The sequence below is a fragment of the Mytilus californianus genome, unplaced genomic scaffold (assembly GCF_021869535.1).
Source record: "Mytilus californianus isolate M0D057914Y unplaced genomic scaffold, xbMytCali1.0.p SCAF_104, whole genome shotgun sequence".
Lineage (NCBI taxonomy): Eukaryota > Metazoa > Mollusca > Bivalvia > Mytilida > Mytilidae > Mytilus > Mytilus californianus.
The window spans coordinates 106,834-128,933 of record NW_026262587.1 but is presented as its reverse complement, the minus strand read 5'-3'; the positions used below and the strand labels follow the sequence as shown (position 1 = coordinate 128,933).

Here is a 22,100-nt window from a genome sequence, read left to right as displayed (position 1 = left end):
ATTACGATGTTACGAACGTGCATGTTGAACAGTTCACAATATACAGACTTTAAACTCCTTACCTAAAAACTGCTCAAATAGATTTATGAGGTAGAAAGACTAAAATCCGACACTACATAAGTTTTACAGTAACCATCACTAATTGGTTGACCAATACGATGGGTTTGTGTCTAAAATCACTAGCGACATGATTTCACGGTCTTAGATCTTTATATACAAGCATAGTCGTTTGATCTGTTATCCTTTTCCTGATTGTGACATTTTGACTGAGTCAGGATTTGTATGACGGGTGATGCATGCATAGCAGGAGACAGGGTAAGGCCCTGTGGACCCGGTCTCGCTACCTTTGGAGTTTATGTGATTCCCTCTCCTTTTGTTTGTTACCTTGATTTGCATCTTTCTTCTTAATCGATTTATATATGAAAATGAGAATCGGGTAACTACTGTTGCCAAAAAATTCAACCAGCAACGGTATCAACCCAGTGCTAGTAGATTTAATATCATTTTATAAATTAATTTATTGATTTCTTACAAGTGGTATTTGGATTTACCTGCATCAGAAACACTTAAGCCCAAAAAAGTTTGAGGCCAAAAATGTTTAAATACCTGAATAGCAATATGATAAAAAAGGACATAAAAAGAATAGCCAAATTAATCTTAGGTCTATTTCTCCTGACGGAATTGGAACCAAGTTTCTAAAAAAAATCTTACTTTAACAATGGAGAATTAAGAAAATGTTGTAGATCATGTCAGTATTGACTACACCCAGGGAATTACAGTCTATACCAGCAGCGGTACCGACCCAGTGTTGAAAAAGAAAATAGCACATAATACATTTATTGCGTCTGAAGGGTTTTTATGAATTTACCTTCATCGGGAACGACCAAAGACTGAACTCGACACTACATAAAATTTACGGTCACAATCACTATTTGGTTGACCGATACTATGGCTTGTGTCTTATCGATGTGTTTCGCGATGTTTATAAATTTATTGCGTCTGAATGGCTTTTATCGATTCACCTTAGTCAGGGACGCTCAAATTAAAAACTTTGAAAGCCAAGGATGTAAAAATACCAGAATACATGAGGACTTAAAAGAATAGCATAATTATTCTCAAGTCAATTTTGTTGATGCCTTCGGGAAATAGCAATCTAACCGTATGTTGAGTTTGCATAGTCGTGCTTTTGACTTCAAATTTATTAGAGTTATTTTCTTGTTAATTTTGAAGCAATTTCTGAAAACTTTCGTTTTTATAGAGAGTTATTTTATTGTAGATTTTCCCATCCGAAAAAAAATGTACTTTACTTTTTAATTTAAAATACAGAATAGTGTTATTAAAAGTCGAAAAGTCAAACGCATATATATATATATTATTTGTAAGGTTGGATGAATTTATTGTATATACGCTATTTAATGTTTATTTTCATAGTTCAAATCTGATCCATGCCATCCCTGCTAATGGACAATCAGTCCCCACAGTGTTATCCGTATACTTGTTATACATTTAAAGTTTTCCAGCTCACAAAATATGGAATTGCACTAAAACGAAGGCTGCAAAACCCACCTGGTAACGTTTAGCGTTTTGTTAACCTTTACGTTTTTTATATTCTCAATTATTTTATACACAATTTTAGTCTCGAGCTTACTTGTTTGTTTGATGTTTTATGCCATTTTCTACGAACTTGGCTATATGGTAATGGACAGATTTTATTGATGGATGACACATAGTACCCGAAGAGAACCATCAACATTTGGCAGGAAAACTGGCAATCTTTGTCAATTAAGATCTGATTAGAACACACCTCGCCACAAGCAGGCTTCGAACTCTCAACCTCAGAATTGACAGGATAGCGATCACTGCTAATGAACTACTTAGATCACTCAGCCACTGAGACCCCTCGATCTTACTAGAGTAAGTCAAACATGTGTCATGTGTACGAACTATGGTGCGAAACGTAACAATTTTTCTCTTTGATAACTAAGAGGGCGTTGATTTGCAAGCAAGGAGGGCGAGTGGTGTCCTTCCTGTATTAGTGTTTTAAACTGGTGGTCTTATTCAACGCATTTTGCAGACACACTTTTTATATGGCTCTCTTGTTCTAAATGTTCCTAATACTTTTAGTTAAAATTTCCATCTTATATCCGACATGATCTTATAACAAAAACAATAAACCATCAGTCTGAGTACAGTATTACAAGTGCTTTATTAGGATCTTAAAATATTTTTATTTTAATGGTTTTAAATAATCTGTGGAAATTTTAGTTGAACGAATATGAAATTATAACTTTGATATATATTTTGATTAACTTTTCTGAGGTAGATAAAAAAAATGCGTAATCTAACAAATGAAATAAGCAGCAATAAAATTACTTATACGGTACCAATTTAATGCACCAGATGCGCATTTCGACACCAAATTTCTCTTCAGTGATGGTCCAGGCCAAATTATTTGGAAAAACAAAAAAATTTACAAGAGCTGATCTAACCAAAAATGACCCTTGATCTTAGGTCTTAGAAGAAATAGTTAATTAATTTTTCATAGAACAAACTTAATAATTCATTCATCGATACAACAATGGCAATAATAACACACCATAGAGAGAAGAAGGAAGTATCATTTTCAGTAGCAAATATAGCTGTGGAATAATTTTTCATGAAAATGTTCACCTTTTCCCTCCTGATATATATTCAATTATTATTAAACCTGAAAAAGTTTTCAGTTTTTTCTGAGCCATGGAAAAAATTACTCCTTTGACTCCTATGCACTTGATTGTTTAATAAGTTTGTTGAAATGTGCTAAATTTGGATATGTGACATAATACCTTCTATTCAAGGGATTACTAGGTAGTGTCAATTTCAACAAGGTGATAATTCTTGTAAAATATTATGGTTGAATAACGGTCAATGTCGATATTTAAAATATCTTTAAATCATACATTGCTTGAAATTGCGTTTTAGTTTAACCAGGAAGCAATATCAGTCTTTTTATAAATGTTGCAATGGAATCTACAGAAGAAACGATTGAGTGGTCAGAAAAATCCGCACCCCTCAAAGAAATAATCAGAGACGAGAAACTGCCGATTCTCGTTAAAGTGGCAGAAGGGTTCTATAACAATGACAACGAATCATTTTCTCCAGGTGATCTGATAAGACTGGATGGTCTTAAGTGCATTCAAAAGGTGAGAGCTGATGTTGTATCTGCAAAAAATAAAAAAATGGAAGAGATATTTATTCCGCTTGAATACAAAGGAAAAGTTAAAATTACAGGAGTAACATTGATGGAGAAAACTTTCCATTCTGTTGAAGAACTGATAAAAGTTTTTCCCAGGTATGTTACTGTGATAGAGGCTTTCACATCGCGAACTACAGAACGTTTTTCAGCAAGAAACGTTGAAAAAGGGGACAGTCTTGAACTTGATAGATTTCTGGAAGGAATCGGTTTAGTTTGTACGGATGTGAAAAGTGGACAACTATTAATCATTTCAACATCAGGGCAATACCACCTTATTTCCAGACCCGACAATAATCAGTACACTATAAAAGAGGTAATTGATCGCTTTCCTTTACCTCAAAATGTAACATTTGTCGATGAAGAAGTACAGAAACTTTTTACAACAAATCTTGATGAAGCTCTACCCAATATATGTACATTTACTGGTAGTTTGAAACTTTTGGGATTCACCACCGAAGAAGTTGTTGTAGGCCATAGTAAGCCACAGACTCTACAGAAGGATCAGGGAAAGTTTGTACATAGAAATGTTATCATGTTGCCTACAAACGGGGAAATCGTGAAAGAACTGGAAGTATATCTTGCCATCAAACAAGGCGACAAAGATTATGAAATTTTACTGTCAACAAATGTTTCACAAAGCCAAGATATGTCAGCTGTTGATAGTATGCTGTATGTTGATATGGTCAAAAAGCCCAGACGCATGATAAATTTGAAGATCCGCGAAGAAGTACCGTATTCTGTACCACCTCCTAAAGTTCCTCCTAGAAGAAAAAGTTCAGGTATAAGTTATTGAATTAAATAAGTTGAGAAAAAATAAAATAAAAATGAATAGGTTGTGGCAGTTCAAACGTATATGAGTGCCATCTCATCCTTAAACTATCGATTGAAAATAAAATTATAGGCTCCATGGAACCTGAATCGTCGTTCACTGGGTAGAAATATACAACAAGCATTGACAGTCAATAAACCCATAAGAATTAAACTATAGATCTCCATTACTTTATTTATACTGTAGATTTTGTCTTGGTGTCTAGTTTCTCTTTTCTATTATAGTTTTCAATCAAATAAAAAAAAAACGTTAAAAGTAGGTCCACGAAGGGTCCATATTGGCCCTAAAATTCTGTGAAATTTAGCTTTGGTAATAAAAATTAAAATTTCAATATATGTAAAAATATCTGACAAATACAAATTAAAAAAGTTCTGACGCATTAGAACAATTATGAAGTCATATAAGTGTGCACTTTTATCAAGATAATCCAAATTTTGACTAGTTTGTTGCCTAAATTTTAATAGTTTTTGCTTCAAACGACATACCACATTCAAGGACAACCATAATTTTTAGTTAGGATATGTTTCTGACCCATACACATCTTTTTATACAGCAAATTTTTTTGTGTGGTCAATATTTTTCCGAAGGAAGTAAACCTTACAAATTCATAAAAACAGGCAATTTGGCTAAAAATTAGTACATTATCATACTTTTGAAGCTGTCAACATTGTTAAAAGGAACAACAGACATCAAAAGTGTCTTGTTTATCTAAATTTGCATATTTAAGATCTTAAATAGGTTTTTACATATGGTATTACAGATATTGATATTTTGGCCAATTAAAGGCCTTCGTGGCGATACTTCTTTGTAAAAATTATCATTTGGTGGCAGTTCATAATATCATAGGTCGATTGACTGTTCATCAAAAGGTTTCCTACAAATTGTTTAAACAAAAATTTGAATATGAAGAATATCTGAATATTTTAAGTGATAAAGATAGAATAACATATTATAGATTTATAACGGGAAGCCACAAGTTACCCATCGAAACTGGTAAAATTGAACGTAACTATAGATATTGTAATTTATGTCAATGCAACGAGATTGGTGATGAATTTCATTACATTTTGCAGTGTAACTCTTTGGCAAATTTTCGAGCACAATATTTGGATACTTTTTTCTTGCACAGAATTAATATACTAAAAGTTTGGAAAACTATTTCAGTTAAAATACAAAAATAAGTTAAAAAAGCTGTGCAAATTTATCAAGGTTATAACTTTTCAAGTAAGTCTTCCTGGTTAATCACCACTCTTCGCCACTACAGTTTATTTTATTTTATTTTTTTTTTCATCTCATCTTGTCATGTGTGTTTATGCTATGTTATAACTTTTTATGAACTTCTTTGTACCATTGCAACTATATGGTGTTTGAGAAATAAAGAATAGAGAAATCTTGATTCCCTAATTCAGTTATGTTCACCTATTGGTAAATCTTTTCTTTCTCATCATTTGTCTAAAGATGATAGTCAAAACTCACAAAAATGGGTAAACATTGAAGGGCAATAATTACTATATGGAGTTGATTGACAATTTCAGTCTAGTTGATCTATTTGCTCGCCCAATTTTGTCATAAACAATTGTCATACTAGTGGGAAGTGTAGCTAGCTATAAAACCAGATTTAACCCACCATTTTCCTCAAAAAATACCTGTACCAAAGTCAAGAAAATGTCAGTCGTTTTACATTCGTTCCTTTGGTTGATTTTGTCAGTTTTTATGGCATTCCCCTTTTTGAATTTGCCTTGAAGTTCGGTATTTTTTGTTATACTTTTTTATAGTCGAGCGTTTGATTTTGTCGGGTTTTATGGACTTCCCCTTTTTTATAAACCTTGGCGTTCGGTATTTATTTTAATACTTTTTTGTAGATTGTATCTTGCTGTACTAACCAAGATAGTTGTCTGATCTGTAATTTTACCGATTATGTTTAATTCCCGATTGTGACATTTTGACTGAGGATGATGCATGCATAGCAAGAGAGGCTTATCCTGTCGACGCATCCGGCCTCGCTCCTTTTGTAGTTCATGCGATTCACTCAGTTTTTGTTTGTTGACATGCTTTGTCTATCTCCAATCGATTTACGAGATTTGAACATCGCTAAACTACTGTCGCCTTAATTTACCATGTTTGCAATAAACAGCTTCTCGCTATCTACAGTTTTCAGGAAAATAGCTAAAAATACATAAAAGGATTAAAATCCCAGTTTCAAGTCAATAACTCCTAATTGGAGTTGATTGAAAACTTCAGTTATGTTTGCCTTATCATTTGGTCTTGGTTTTTTATAATTATTTATACTCTCATCACTTTGCAGCCGTTATCGTCCGTCTTCCATTAACTTATATTTAAAAAAACTTCTCGTCTGAAACTCCTGCAAATGACATGGAACCAAACTTCGCCATAATTATCCTTGGTGTACCTAGTTGAAATAAGTGTGTCTCGTGATAACGCCTGAATTCCAACATGGACACAAAGCCCAAAAAGCGAACATAGAGATAAAATGCTTGTATTGTCTATTATCTTGAAAACAAATATATATAGAGAGAAAATCGGGTAGGAAAAATGAAAAAAATGTCCATATTAACGGCTCCTTGTTGGAGTTATTACCCAGAAATAACGATTTTTATCATATAGCAAAACTATAATACTTAGAGAGAGCAATTTAAAAAAAAATAAATAGCAAAAGATCTTCCAATCAGCCAACATGGCCAAATTAACAGTCGATTCAATATATGAGTTATTTCCCATTAATGCAATTTTTTACCAATTTTTAAGGGTTTTTGGATGGAAACTCTAGAAGACGGATATAAACTGTACGTAACAAAACAAATCAACAAAATGTCATCAATCGACCTCTATTAGTAGTTATTCCATTAAACGACAATGTTTACCTATTTTTGTGTCTTTTGCAGAACCTATAATACAAAAAAAAATAATAGCAACAACATGGCTGAAATTTTAAGACGACTCTTCATAGGAGTTTTTGTCCTTGATTGGGGAATTTTACCCATAGTTTGATTTTTCCGGAAACTACAGTAGAAAAAGCGAAACTGTAAAAAAACAAAAACGCTCAACCAAATGATATCAACGTGGCTGAAATTTTCAGTCGTCTCTTTATAGGAGTTATTGCCGTTGATTGCCGATTTTTACCCATTTTTTGCTTTGTACTGGAGACTAAGGAGAAATGAGAAAAGCTGTAAATAGTACAAATTACCAGCAAAATAAGATCTAGAAAATAAACAAAATGAACGACATTGCCATTTATGCCAATTAATGATGATGATTTTTTACCAATGTGTTTTTCCTAATATCTTACAGATAGATAGATTTAAATTGCAAAAACGAAAAGCAACACAAGATCTACAAATATGTCAACCTGAATAACAATATCGGTCAAATCTTTACAGGAGCTGATGCCCCTTAATCACAATATAAATCTATTTCTTTTTATTTTGCTTTATATCTTGAAAAAGCAATATTGATTTTAACAACTAATAAGAGTTTGGACCGAAAAGATTCAACAGATATATTATCATTGCATTGTATCTATTTTATTTGAAAGTACTAGGTGAGCAAATCAGGCTTGTTTGAGCCTTTTGTTGCTGTTAACTGTTTTCTCTACAAATAATATTTTTCAAGAAATTTGCCAAAAATGCCAAAAAAAAACGGAGTGTTTATCCTGTTAGGATCTTTTAGAGCAATGATTCCTATTAGGAGTCAACTGTCGATTTCGTCTTTTCATTTTGGTTATGTTGACTTGTTAGTAGATCTTGTCCAGCTGAATACTTTTGTTATGTAAAATGTCTCTCTATGTATTATAGTTTTTAAGGTAGTAGCTTAAAAAAAAAACACCTAAACACATTTGTAATAAAGCATCATTAAACGACATATCAACTGACAATGTCGGCTTTTGCAACTTACTTTATAGCTCTTTTCTTGCTGGTGAGTTTAGCTGTTTACAGTTTGTCTCTATCGACTATATTTTCGCCAAAAACGGGGGAAATATCATTGAAGAGCGATAAGATATCAACTTCTATAAAGAGTGGATTGACTATCTGGATCATGTTGACTTATGTATAGTTCTAGTCTAGCGGGTCATCTTTGCTGTTTAAAAAGTAAAATAACAAAAATACACAACTCCGATGAAAATTCAAATCGAAAAGTCCCTTATCAAATGGCAAAATCAAAAGCTCAAACACATCAAACGTATTGAAAACAACTGTCATATTCCTGACTTGGTACAGGGATTTCCTTATGAAGAAAATGGTGGATTCAACCTGGTTTTATAGCTAGCTAAACCTTTCTGAAAGTTTTTCTCTATTTATTGTTATTATCAAGATTATAACCATAAAACAAATAAAAGTATGCAAATCATCATTTAGTGCATCACAACTCATTTGTAGCCGTAGTGCATTGCAAATTATTTGCAGTTACTCATAAAAGTAGTTTACTAAAAGAAATCGGTTGTATTGACCTATCTGTCGATATTATGTAGCCCATCATTCAAAATTACTGTTTAATATTTCTCTCCATCTTTTTCAGTTTTGAAAATTATAGCCCAAAACGCAAAATTGGGTAAAATCGTCTTTAATCTATTCGTTGGTTTTAAAAAGATTTGGTTATTATATTGTGTTCCTTTTGATCAAACATCATCTGTAGTATTCAGGTATTTTCCATCCTTGGATTACATAGTTTAGGGTTTGAGCGTTCCCGATGAAGGTAAATCGCTGCGGACACACAAATGAATGAAGCGTTCGTTTCATTTAAAGACAATACTTCATATCAGGAGTCAACCTGGGTTTTTCGGTCATGTTGATTTATTTGTAAGTAATGTTTCCTACATTAAGTTTCTTTCTATATATAAGTTTTCAAGATAATAGCATACAATTGCGAAATTTGACAAAATGAACGGTTCAGGGGTAATAATGCCAAAATGGTTTGTCCGATTTTTTTCTCTCAAGGTAGATAGATATTGACTATTTGATTATATTTACCATTTTCTATCAATCAATAACTGAACTTTCATTTTTTAGCAGAAGATTGTCCATCAAATTTGCAAAAAGCAATGACAATTCCAAGAATGCGTGATAAAGTTGGTGATAATGATGACTATATACTGATGTCAGGTATATTATGCATATACGACCACAGTTGTACAAATTGTACTTGTAGACTAGAGGATACAATAAGCAATTGAGAATCATGGGCGCAGCCAAGTAATGAAAATATCTAGAATAAGAGTATGGCTAATCCTGATTGGTCATTGTGTGTAGTCGATATTTTTTATTACTAGACATTTCGTGCACTCTTCATTTTACCAGAGGCAACGCAATATATTTTCATTAACCCGAAAGCAGCTAAGAAGTCTTTTCTACGCTATGACAAGAAACGTTTTTAATTGCAGAAATGGTAGGGGAGTTGAGTAACATTTAACTTAAGAAAAGCAACGGAAACCTATGTTTTTTTTTACTAATATTTTTTCTTTTATTCTAACAAAGTCTCTTTCTCAAAATCAACTTTCTAACGTATGTATCTAAAAAAATGCTACTAGTGTCGCCCATGGGAAACCAATTGTATTTTGCAATCTAGATTGCCCTCTCCTTTCTTATTTCTAGTGGGTTTTTTTCTGCTCCCTTTAATTACATGTTCTGCTAATACTAAATTTTAAATAATTGTTTGGCTTTTGTAAAAAAAAAAAACTGTTTGTTAATAAAGGCTCCTTTGAAAAATAAAAAAAAAAATCTACGAGGTGCGAAACTTTGAAAACTTGAAATCATAGTTATTCTACGATCCTGCTGGATAACTCATAAATGAAATTTGTATTTTACTTTGTAACTGATGTTCGCGTGTTTTGTGTATCATTTTAGTTTTCCTATTTATTATCGCATTAAGAAACATTCCTCGAGTTAAGTGTTGTATGATGTTGCAACAATGTTTTCAATTTTGTAAACATATGTTGGGGTGAGTTGAAGCTTCTTTTTGGAAGTTATTGACTTAAAATCACAATTCTAACCATTTTCAAGTTACTAGTGTTTGCTTATTATCTAGAAAACCATTATAGATAAAAAGAAACAGTCCAAAATATATTGAGTAGCAAGAAAGAATCTACAAAACTGCAAATATGAAAGCTTAAATTGACTCGTTGATATAGGAGCAGTCGTCCTTAAATAACTGTTTCAATACTAGATATACAGAAACTAAAATTGTCACATGACCAAAGCAATTGAATTTTTACGACTGTTTTCCTTATGTATATGATAATTTTTTGGAACATTTTTAAAGTTTTGGATATTAACCTAAAAACAGGAATAGATAGATAGAACTACGCATGTTTGTATCAAATACTTTAAGATATATATATATATATAAATTCAATTCAAAGCAAAGAATTTACAAATAATTAGTTATCTTTATTGTTCGTCGTATCTGGAAGTATTATTCAATATGGTAAAATTTTCATCGGCGAAAATATTTCAATGTATCAATCTTTTTTTTTCAGACAAAAAGGGTGATGTTGATCACACCGATGATTACGAAGTAATTGATGAGTCAGGTAAATTCATTTATCCTCAGATTCTATTTTGTTATTTTTTATCTAATTGAAAGGTTTAATTTATTGACTGCAAATTTATGTTTACATTAATTTCTGAAGCATTTGTGCAATTCTCGAAATAGTAAATTTCTTATTTGCGTTATGCATATAAGTAAATTTTAAATGCTAATGCAAGCTCGGATCAGTTCTACTTATTTAAGCCAAAATATTTGAATTTTGTTATATTCTAAGTTTACATATAGAGTAATACTACTATTAATTCGGGTTTTTTTTTCAGGTGCACAAGAGATATTTTATAAAAGAGAAATGACTCAAAAATCAAAAGTCAAGGTAGCGTATGGTTTTTTTTTTATGCTTACGGCTCGTGAAAGGCTTTTTTCAAATAATACGTACCAAGTATAAAAACTGAACCTGGTATTTCATTATTTAAAAAACAAGACAAATAATATATATATATATTATGGAAAGATTTTAGAGTAGGCATTTATAGAATATGGTGGGATTAGTGAATTTACACATGATTGTTATTGTACATGTTCGAATTAATTTACCTTATTTGATATTTTGTTACCTTCAGCTGTATATTACAAATGTATTATACCATTTAACATCAAAGTCAAGGACCATATAAACTATGCCACAAAATCATTAGACCAGACCAAATTTCTAATTATAACTTGATCTGTAACTTGTCATGATATAACTACATAGAAATAAGAAGATGTGGTATGAGTGCCAATGAGACAACTATCCATCCAAGTTACAATTTATAAAAGTAAACCATTATAGATCAAGGTACGGCCTTCAACACGGAGCATTGGCTCACACCGAACAGCAAGCTATAAAGGGCCCCAAAAAATTACTAGTGTAAAACCATTCAAACGGAAAAACCAACGGTCTAATCTATATAAAAAACGAGAAACGAGAAACACGTGTGAACTACATAAACAGACGACAACTACTGTAATCAGATTCCTGACTTAGGACAGGTGCAAACATTTGCAGCGGGATTAAACGTTTTAATGGTACCAAACCTTCTCCCTTTTCTGAAACAATAGTATAACATCACAACATAGAAAAACACACTATAAAATATCAATTACATACCAATCAAAGGGTTCCTGTAAGTGATACTTGTAATAATAATCATTGTAATAAATTATTTGTAATTATACTGCTCTTTTAGGGCGTCCTTGATTGACAATAAAAATATTGTATTGTAAAAACTCTGCCTTTATCATGAATGAAGCTCCTTAAAAAGGGCCAAAAAAAACTTGAAATTGTTATGCTGTCTATAAGACACAAACGATACCCCCGCCTGACCATAGGAAATTATAAATTTTACAATATATATGATGATTTAACTGTAGGAGGAGATAGCTGGACAAACCACAGTGGCGGATCCAGAAATTTTCATAGGGGAGGGGCACTGACTGCCTAAGAGGGGGCCCGTTTCAGTCATGCTTCAGTGATTCCCTATATAATCAACCAAATTTTTCCCACAAAAAGGGGGGGGGGGGGGTCCGGGCCCCCTGAAAAAAAAACTCTAAATCCGCCTCTGAACCAAGATCTCTTTTTGCAGCTGTAGTACCAAGAAAATGACCAACTTAGGGTTACTACAGCTGTGATCAGCTATAATTGTCACAATATTTGGAAGAAATCAAAATCATGTGGCCATGCACACCTTTATTATGTGTATGAACATCCTACAAAATATTAAAGTTGTACCTTCAAAACTGTAGGAGTTAGCCGGACAAACAATGCATCTTACGGACGAACAGACGGACGGACAGGGGTAAATTTATACCCCCCCCCAACTATTTTGTCACGGGGGGCTTAAAAATTATACAGACGCTTACGCACACACTTACTTACATACATACATACATACATACATACATACATACATACATACATACATACATACATACATACATACATACATACATACATACATACATACATAGTATGCATGTGCTTGCGTGTTTAAGGTTTTCAGTTGTCTTTTCAACAATAACACCTATCTATCTCAACCTTTCTTGGTGTAATGAACCAGAATATGCAAATCTAGAGAGTTTTGAATGTATTTCTCTGTTCCGCGTCTGCATTTGATGTAAGTCTTTGCATTTTTATATTTCCCCGCAGATTATAACAATCATAATATTCGGGTCCCGGAGATTATTTTTGGTTTGGTTTATAAAAGCCGAAGATTTTATTATTGATAATAATCGGTGGGCTCTTGATTAAAAGCCGAAGATTTTATTATTGAAAATAATCTTCGGGCTCTTGATTAAAAGCCGAAGATTTTACATTTGATAATAATCGGCGGGGGTCAGACTTTTAAAAGCCGAAGATTTTATAATTGAAAATAATCGGCGGCCATTTGATTAAAAGCCGAAGATTTTATAATATAATAATCGGCGGTGAATTTTTAAAAGCCGAAGATTTCGACATTGAAAATAATCGGCGGTGAATTTTTAAAAGCCGAAGATTTTGACATTGAAAATAATCGGCGGGTCTTTATTTTTAAAAGCCGAAGATTTTAGAATTGATAATAATCGGCGGGATTCTAAAAGCCGAAGATTTATTTAAATCCATGTATTTCTAAGGAAAAAATAATAATGATCGGGGGGTTCACTGTGGCTTTCCATAATATATATATACTTTTAAATCATAATATGTTATCCCATTAAAAGCTTATATAGTATAGCGTATTACCAATGGGGTCCATTGTTTGAAAATATATAAAAATAATATTTCAAATTATATGTTAAAATTTGACTTTCACGAAAAAAAAAGAAAGATCAATTGTTTCTTAAAAAAATATAAAAAATCTCCAGGCTGTTATTTTCAATTGTTCTTTAAGCCTTGGTCACACCTTAACGGATAGCTCGAACGGATGCCGAACGGATAACTTTTTTTCAATCCGTTCATGTCCGTTAGATGTCCGTTCTTATCCGTGTAGACATCCGTCCATATCCGTTTCATGTCCGTTTAGCGTCCGTTTTATCCGTCGACGTCTGTTCTGTCCGGTGGAAAATTTTGAGCATGTTCAAAACTTTGAACGGACGTCCAACGGATGAAGTGTTCGTTGAACGTCCGGTAGGCGTCCGTTTTGTACGGTACTCGTCCGTTTCGTTTCCGTTTTGTATCCGTTACGTGTCCGTTATACATCCGTAAGAGGTCCGGTAGACAAATTCACCAACGGACTTCTACCGGACGTATAACGGATGATGAACGGATGGGAAACGGACATGAACGGAAGGATAACGGATACCTACCGAATGTAAAACGGATAAATGCCAATTGAAAATTTCGCGTCACTCAGAAATGACAATTATTGATATGTCAGATTTCTTGAGTGCCATGAACGTCTATTACTCATGATGGATCTTGGAGTAAGAGCATGTCTTCACTATCAAGCAGCTCTTATTCAGGTCCGACTGAACTTAAATGTTGCAAATATAAACCTACTAGTTGTCGAAAGGAGAAGAAGGAGAAAACAAAGGAGATGGTGGGCAAGATCATTGCTTAGTCCTGAAAGATATGTATTATTATTATCGCTTTTAATTTTCCGCTTATCTTGTTCATCCGTTTTATCCGGTACGCTTCCGTTAGGTTTCCGTTTTATGCGGTACTCGTCCGTTGGATGTACGTTCGACGTCCGTTCTGTCCGGTACGTTTCAGTTTCTCGTACGTTGCACATCCTGTGAGTGTCCGTTAGGCATTCGTTACCCGTTCGTTTTATTTGATCAGTATACCAACGGACACCCAACGGATACAAATTTTGTCAACGGAAAACTTTTTTTTTCATCCGTTCGTCGTCCGTTCGAGCTATCCGGTAAGGTGTGACCACAGCTTGAACTGCAGTCTTAAAAGCAGATCTATTTGATATATTTTTTATGTTGGCTGGTAGATTGTTCCAGTCTTGCACAGCATTATAGACAAAGAAGTTTTGTTTTATTACAGTTTTTAACATTTGGTACAAAAAAATTATTATTTGTAGTACTTCTGGTATTATGATTATTCAGGTTAGCTGGATTGCAATTGACAAATGAAGTCCAATAAATCATTGTATCCTTTCTAACTGGACTGTTCCCATGGATGTTGTTTTCGGTTTATTGCAATGCACTTTGATTTTTGTTTTCTCGAATTTCGAATTTATTCTAATTAACTTAGGTGTCTCTGCTTTTCTTTTTCCACTCGATACGGTTAAAATGTATTAATTTATTATCAATAACAGTTACTGTAAATAGATGCCTTTAAAATTAAATTTGCAAAGCCTATAGATAGAATGAGTTTTAATGTCATACGAATCCATGATCTTTCGATTTCTACCTTATTTGGTACACTGCATTATGTTTAGCCACAACCTCCTATTTTTATCAGTAAATCAAAAAGGTTGCAATTGGCCCTTTGTCTTTGAAATTGACCACGAATAGCAGTGGCCATTAAATCTGAGTATAAGCATACAAGTACGTCGTTAGAATTTAACCTTTACCCTTTATCCTAATTGATTGGTTGATTGTTGGTGTTTAACGCCACTTTCAGCACTATTGGCTATAGTATAAATATCGTGGCGGCCAGTTTTTATTGGTGGAGGAAGCCGAAATGCCTGTAGAAAACCACCGACCATCGGCAGGAAAATCAAAAGAAGCAATCCTCTTATGGTGGTGAAGATGTATACAATGTGTATGAAATTGAACTAACCGTTTAGTTTACATCATGTATCCATGGGTTTCACTTGTATCGTTGACCTAAGGCTTGTCCTTTAAAGGGGCATTAGCTGTCAAATTCATGTTCACCGATTTGACTCAAATTGTCATATTTGATTTATAACATACTAAAACGTATATCCAATTTATAAAAAGTCTAAAATAAACAATTTACAATGCATGGGCTCGATAATATGTATCAACATTTCGTGTGTATTTCAGTCTAGACGCCATCTAATTGACCATCGAGGTGACCTCCGAAGACTCCCGACGGTCTTATAACCCGATATAAACATAAATATAGATATAAATAGTAGCGAACTCGTGCAATTGGATTTTTCTAGGTCTGTTTGATTTCATATTATAGTTTAAAAATATATTTTAATCATCGATTTTACCTGTATAAGAATGAGTTTTTGTGGATCGAATCATTCAATAAATGGTTTACCCTTGTTTCACTTTCAATGTTGACATTCTTTTCCTTTTCATAACTGAACACGCCTAATTCATGCGTAACCCATCTCTAGCTGAAGGGTTAAATGGAAGGTCACATGAATACGGATTCAATGAGGTCGAATTATTCACTTGCAAGTGAATAATTCATCAGCGATGTTTCGTAGCTTATTTTGACAAAATTGAACCAAACTGGCTTTTCAAAGCGAATTATTATTTCGCTATTTCACTTTCATTATTGATTTAACAAAAAAAGTCATATTTTCTTTTTTTTTCTTTTTCTTATATCTCGTAGCTAATGCCCCTTTAAGACCAGTAATGATTGGAAGGTAATTGGCCCCACAACTCACTCTGATAAAAATCGGTTCACCACAGATACACATGACAAGGACGCTCATTCCTTTCCAAATGTCGGTGCGAAGCGATACAAGTGTTAGACATGTAATTTCGTTTTGAATGCACCAAACATACTGTTATACAATATTTACTATTGAAAGCTTTAGTTTATTTTTATCCCCAAATATTCGAATGAATATCGTTTGCAAAATTGCAACGTCACGTACGAACTTTATCTCAGTTCTCACATATTCTATCTTCTCAATAATAAAAAGATATAGGATTGAAACCACGGGAAAAGTCTTGAATAGGGTTATTTACTCAAATTGAAAATATTAATGAGGTATTTTTTTAATTGCCTTTTTCCGAAAATCAAGTAAGAATAGCAAAATTGAGTGAAAATCAAACTATTGATAACATAAAAGTTTTTAGCATAGAACATTTTAAGAGTTTTCTTTTTACAAAATGGTGGCGGTATGTTGAGTAATACTGTAATAGCTGTTATGATTGACTGTTGTCAAAACGGCTAACCAAATGATTGACTGTTCTCATAAAATGAAGCGCGTTTGTAGTTAATAGATCATAGTATAAAAATCCTAAGAATTAAATAAATTATTTCATACGGTTTGGTGTGATTGTCAATACAATCGCTCAGAAATAGTTTGGTTTTCACTCAATTCTTTTTTGTCAAATTGCAGTCTATGAAATACACCGAAGATGGTATTATCTAAATGCATGACTTTTTTTATTAACAACATATATTGAGTTTGGAGAATTGGTATTTTAACAGACAGTCGGTATTTTAAGGGGTACTAATTGTGCATCCCAACAAGACGACTTGTTTTGTACTCATATAAAGCAGAATCCATACAGCACCTTCTAAAAGACGAAAACAAAATGCGTCTTGGTAAGCTCTTTAATTTCACTTTCAGATATATTGATGGTGTCCTGTCACTCAAAAGCCCACATTTCAGTGATTGCTTGCATCTCACTTATCGCAGTGAACTTGAAATTAAGGATACTACCGAAACTAGAAAGTCTGCTTCATATCTTGATATTTTCCTTAATATTTATTTGAGAAACGTAAAATTTCAGCTTTTCTTCATTGTTTACTTTCAATTTCTCAGTAGTGGCATAACACTCTGTCCCATCGTAAGGTATTTACGTATCTTTATTGATACGTGACGCTAGAGCATGTTCACATTATACGGACTTAATCAATAGAGGGTGTGCTCATGACACAAAAACGACCCCAACATGGTTACAAAGAAGAACGACGGAAATTGACACTACATAAGAGGCGAAAGATACCAAAGGGACCGTATTGCTCATGATAGTACAAACCCGGTGATACTGAGTGTATAGTTATAGCCAAAAGAAAATGGATCGAACAGATATTTACAGATCACAAAACACTTCACAGAAAACTAAAGATTAAGCAACACAAACACCTCTAAAATCAGTGGGGTTTAGAAGCATATGGTACACGTTGCAAATGTACAAGCAACATTTCTTCGAATTTTGATCAATATTTAACTTTTTAATAACATGTCAAACACATTCTAAAACTAGCATAATATCTTTTTTTTGATAAAAAAAAAAAGCAAAGAATTATTTTACAAGGAAACGCATGTAACTGGTTTCAATTTTGCATTTTGTTTAATATCAAAGACATTTGACAATTCTAATATATATAAAAAGAAGATGTGGTATGATTGCCAATAAGACAACTCTCCATAATAGACCACATAATGAACACAGAATAGAAAAACCGTACTAATTTGCAGAAGGTGGGTTTTTTGGGAAACTGCTAAAGCTTTAAGGTTTCTGTTTCCATGACAATGGACATTGGTTGTAGTTTAAAATAATGAAAAATCCATTTTCGTCCATTTTCGTTCAGAAATATCGACTCACAGGGAAGCAGAAGTTATATATTTAAATGCTGGTTAGTTGCATTCTTGCGTTCTTAAATCTCCGTTCCTATGAGAAACTATCCTCATTCAGACCTTGAACGGTCGATTTGCAGGTGTCTTCCTTTTGGAATTTATAAAGGAACAAGCCGTATACGAATAGAAAGAATCGACAAATTCGATCATTTAGTTTATACATGTCATGGACCATATGAGTATTTGGATCATACGCATATGGTCATGAACATGTTGGTATGTACTCATATGGTACAACCATACGCGTATGATCCCGGTATTTAATACGATGAACGTTGCATTAGGTATGACCCTTCAAGGTGTCATAAATTAACAGTTTCTTAAAATCATAGTGAAAGCATTTTTACATGGTCATTATGGATTCTTCATTACGAAACACAATATGTCGACGTCGACTTTGAATTAAGACTTCAAGACACCGGTGGTTTCACTTGCGGGCGAAAAAGTCGACATGGTAAATGCATGCGCTTTAAATTGACTCTAGCGCAGGCAAGATAACAGATACACCCAGATGCAATCTACAGGCTTTTAGAAAGAAAGTAACTTGTGTCGATTTTGGTTCGATGAAAGAGCCGTGTGTTCCTGCAAAGGAAGTCATAAGTTATTTGAAAAATACCTATATGGTCTAAATACTCATATGGTCTGGCCCGTTAATAACCAAACTAGTATATACTATATACTATTAGTTACATAGTATGATAGTGACCTAATACGATATATATATGGGGACAGTAAATTCCATATTGGATGAGAGTAAAGCTCGAATCCCCATATAAAATATTGACCCCATTCATATCGTATTAGGTCACTAGCACACTGTGTAACGAGTTTATCTTAACAACTATCTTAACATGTGGTATTTAGACTAGTGGCCTATCAAAGTGATCATCAAGTCTTCTATATTAAGAACCTACTTCCCTTGCTCTATACAAAAACAAATGACAAAAATAACAACTTGTTAGCTTTTTTATGTGTTATCTGAATTTATTTCAATCATTCATTATCAATTTCTTCGTCTGTTGAAACCTTTCAGATTTTTCCTCAACACCGTGTTGTTTTCACAAAGGGACGTAACACCACTACTAACCGTGTATTGAAATAAACCACGCCTACTAACCCTTATATGAAATATACACGGTTGCTTTTAACCAATCATATTCCTAGAAATGTATAAGAGGTAAGACAATATGGTCCGACTATACGCGATGGTCGGACCATATGAATATACGCATATGGTCATGACCATACGCGTATGGTTCAAATACTCAGTATGATCTGGAACATATAACAGCTTCAAATTGATTTCCTTTAATGATAAGACCAAACAAAGTGGGCATTACCGATTCAAAATGATTGAAGTATCTCATCTTAATTTCTACATACATTTGTTGATCACTTCATAATCTGTCCAATAGATTTTATTTTACCCGATCCGACGGCATCCTATACATTACATACACAATATTTTTAGAGTTTGCCGCCGTTGACCAAAATAAAACGCTTTTCCGTAATTGTTCAACATCACCACATTGTTTGTTTTCAGTCACAAACAAAAATTAGTTTTTGTGCAACCGTCATTAGGTCAACCGGTGCAAAATTAAGGTCAATCGTATTTAAATCCCAGGTCGAAAATGGTGTATTGAAGCATCTTTTTCAAGAAATCACATGGAATTATTATCCTTGATATAGCCTGTTCAAAGCTACTTAACCGGTAACGTTTATTTTTTTTTATTGAAAAAGTATAATATTTATAGATTTGCAATTATATGGTAACTTCAGTAAGAATTGACCCACTGCACTAATCTTGACAAAATCACTGCACCAAACCAAAGAATTGTATATTTAAATAAACAATTCCTTGACCAAACACTGCTCTGTATGACAATATTGTGCTTTGTGATAATATAGTTTAATTATCCGCCATACATGTTTCTTTTTAAATCTTCTAGAAATTAGTTGGTTCAATTGGGAGGAAATTTCCATCTAGCTTGAAAAATATCTTCGTTCAATCATGGACTCCTACAAGCAGCGGAAAAGAAATGGGAAAGGATCATGCAAATTGCAGGAGTGGCGTTAAACAAAATTATGAGACAAATTTAGAACATATAGGCGATTTGGAAGGAGGAGAATACACTGAAATAGTTGATACTACGATTAAACCTGTTTTAGTTGTTAAACCAACGTCGGCAGTTTCACCGAAGCGAAATGCAGAACTTCTTAATGATGAAAGTTTAAAAAATATGTCAGTTGAAGAACTTGTTGCTCGTTTTCGATTTTGTAAATTAGACAGATTAGCAGATTTATGTGAAAAAGAAGCCTTTGATGGTAATATTTTTGGAAGTTTAACTGATGAACAACTGCAGAGTGAACCGTTCTGTTTACGGCCTGTTGATTTAATTAAAGTACAAAGTGTTAAAAACGGATGGAGACCGATATTCAAATGAAAATAAAAAGTTTTGTTTCTACCAATTAACAGCTTATCAACATCAAAAGAAAAAAGGGATATTGTAATATATTAATATCTTATAAACATCAAATGAAAAATTTGAGTATTTTTAATGTAACGGAAAGTGCTTAGATTATATCTTTTAAGTCCCTTTACACTGTTAAAAGATCATAAACCAAAGAATCCTTATGAACTTAGAAGACTGCATTCAAAAATACACATATTTCGACATAAATTAAGTGAATATCAATCATATTTATCAAATTAACCAGATGTCTTAAGAAATGACTTAATAAAAGCTATTTCTGCTGTTTATCCATCGAACACGCAGCATCTGGAAGTTAAATATAGACAAGTCGCGACTGATCGTCCCACAGTCTAATTAAAATACAGAACTCTGTACTAAATATGGAGTATAACTCTCGTTATACTCCATATTTTAATTAGACTGATCGTCCCACGAACTGTTGCAATGTGTTATAACAGGTTAAAATCAATCGGCCTGCCTGTCTAGAAGAAAACAGAGTATATTCTTATAAACATGTTATTATCCTGCATGTGAATGTAATATTTGCTGTTGGGTTGTACACGTCAAATCATCATTGTTGAACCAATTCCTGCCTAGTCATTTTGGGGCCCTTTATAGCTTGCAGTTGGGTGTGAGCCAAGGCTCCGTGTTGAAGGCCGTATACTTTGACATATAATTGTCAACTTTTTACACATTGTGACTTGGATGGAGAGTTGTCTCATTGGCACTCATACCAAATCTTCTTATTTCTATCAAACACATTTGCAGAAAGATTTGTATGCCAAACAAATTACATTTTTCTCTTAACTTTTAAGGGTGTGCAACAACTACATACGTTACCCCGAGAGGTGCATCAACTGTTTCCCCGAGAGATATTTTTAAGGGTGTTCAACAACTGTTTCCCCGAGAGATATTTTGCTACAAGAGAGCTGATCTTTAGAGACTCTCATGTGTTCGTTAAACAATATCGTTCCTTTTCAATGCATATTAATATGATAATATATTTTGATGGTTAGGATGGTGTTTATATTATTACTTCGTCAATATAAACGTATCATGCCTATTTCAGTGATCATGACACGCGTTTTCTTCTATCGTCGGGGAGGGGAAGTTTGATCGTCAAATACTAGTATATAAAACGTTTTCCAAATAATCATCAAACCAAAAACAGTCAAAACTGTCTACGGTTAGCTTTTTTTAGGCATTTGCATCATTTGATTAATAAAAAAAAACATGATAAACAAACTGAAAGGAGAAAGTATGATAAGGCCTCTTTTCGGGCCCCCGTGAATTCCAAAATCTTATTTTTAATACCTTTCTTACAGCAAACAAAATTTCAAACAATTAAAAAAAGAATCCAACGGCTTGATTTATGCTCGAAAAATATATGTGACAGTAACCAATGGCAATCACTGAATTACAGGCTCCTGGCTTTGGACAGACACATACATATAAAGATAAGGAGATATGTTATGGTTGCAAATGAGACAACTATCCACCAAAGTTCAAATGAAGTGGATGTAAGCAATTATAGGAAACCGTGCGGCCTTCAACAATGAGAAAAACCC

General features: G+C 33.3%; 1 protein-coding gene across 3 annotated transcripts; it reads left to right on the top strand.

Moving 5' to 3' along the window:
* The first annotated feature begins 2,895 nt into the window (after positions 1 to 2,895).
* Positions 2,896 to 21,548, top strand: LOC127719215 (uncharacterized). Of its 3 annotated transcripts, none has more exons than XM_052225233.1 (5): positions 2,896 to 4,014; positions 9,092 to 9,181; positions 10,555 to 10,608; positions 10,886 to 10,938; positions 20,008 to 21,548. In XM_052225233.1, exons 1-5 carry the CDS (start codon positions 3,003 to 3,005, stop codon positions 20,500 to 20,502), a joined length of 1,704 nt encoding a protein of 567 aa, XP_052081193.1. In that variant the 5' UTR covers positions 2,896 to 3,002; the 3' UTR covers positions 20,503 to 21,548. The 3 variants fall into 3 exon arrangements, with proteins under 3 accessions (XP_052081193.1, XP_052081194.1, XP_052081192.1); XM_052225232.1 differs by having other exon boundaries at positions 2,897 to 4,014; positions 9,089 to 9,181; XM_052225234.1 differs by lacking the exon at positions 9,092 to 9,181.
* The last annotated feature ends 552 nt before the right edge of the window (positions 21,549 to 22,100 follow it).

What these genes read in the sequence shown, in the direction of transcription:
- LOC127719215 (XM_052225232.1), top strand. Translation starts at nt 3,003, where the DNA reads ATGGAATCTACAGAAGAAACGATTGAGTGGTCAGAAAAATCCGCACCC. An exon ending in CGAAGTAATTGATGAGTCAG is followed by an intron (nt 10,609 to 10,885) that starts GTAAATTCATTT and finishes TTTTTTTTTCAG; the next exon opens with GTGCACAAGAGATATTTTAT. An exon ending in CTCAAAAATCAAAAGTCAAG is followed by an intron (nt 10,939 to 20,007) that starts GTAGCGTATGGT and finishes TAAATCTTCTAG; the next exon opens with AAATTAGTTGGTTCAATTGG.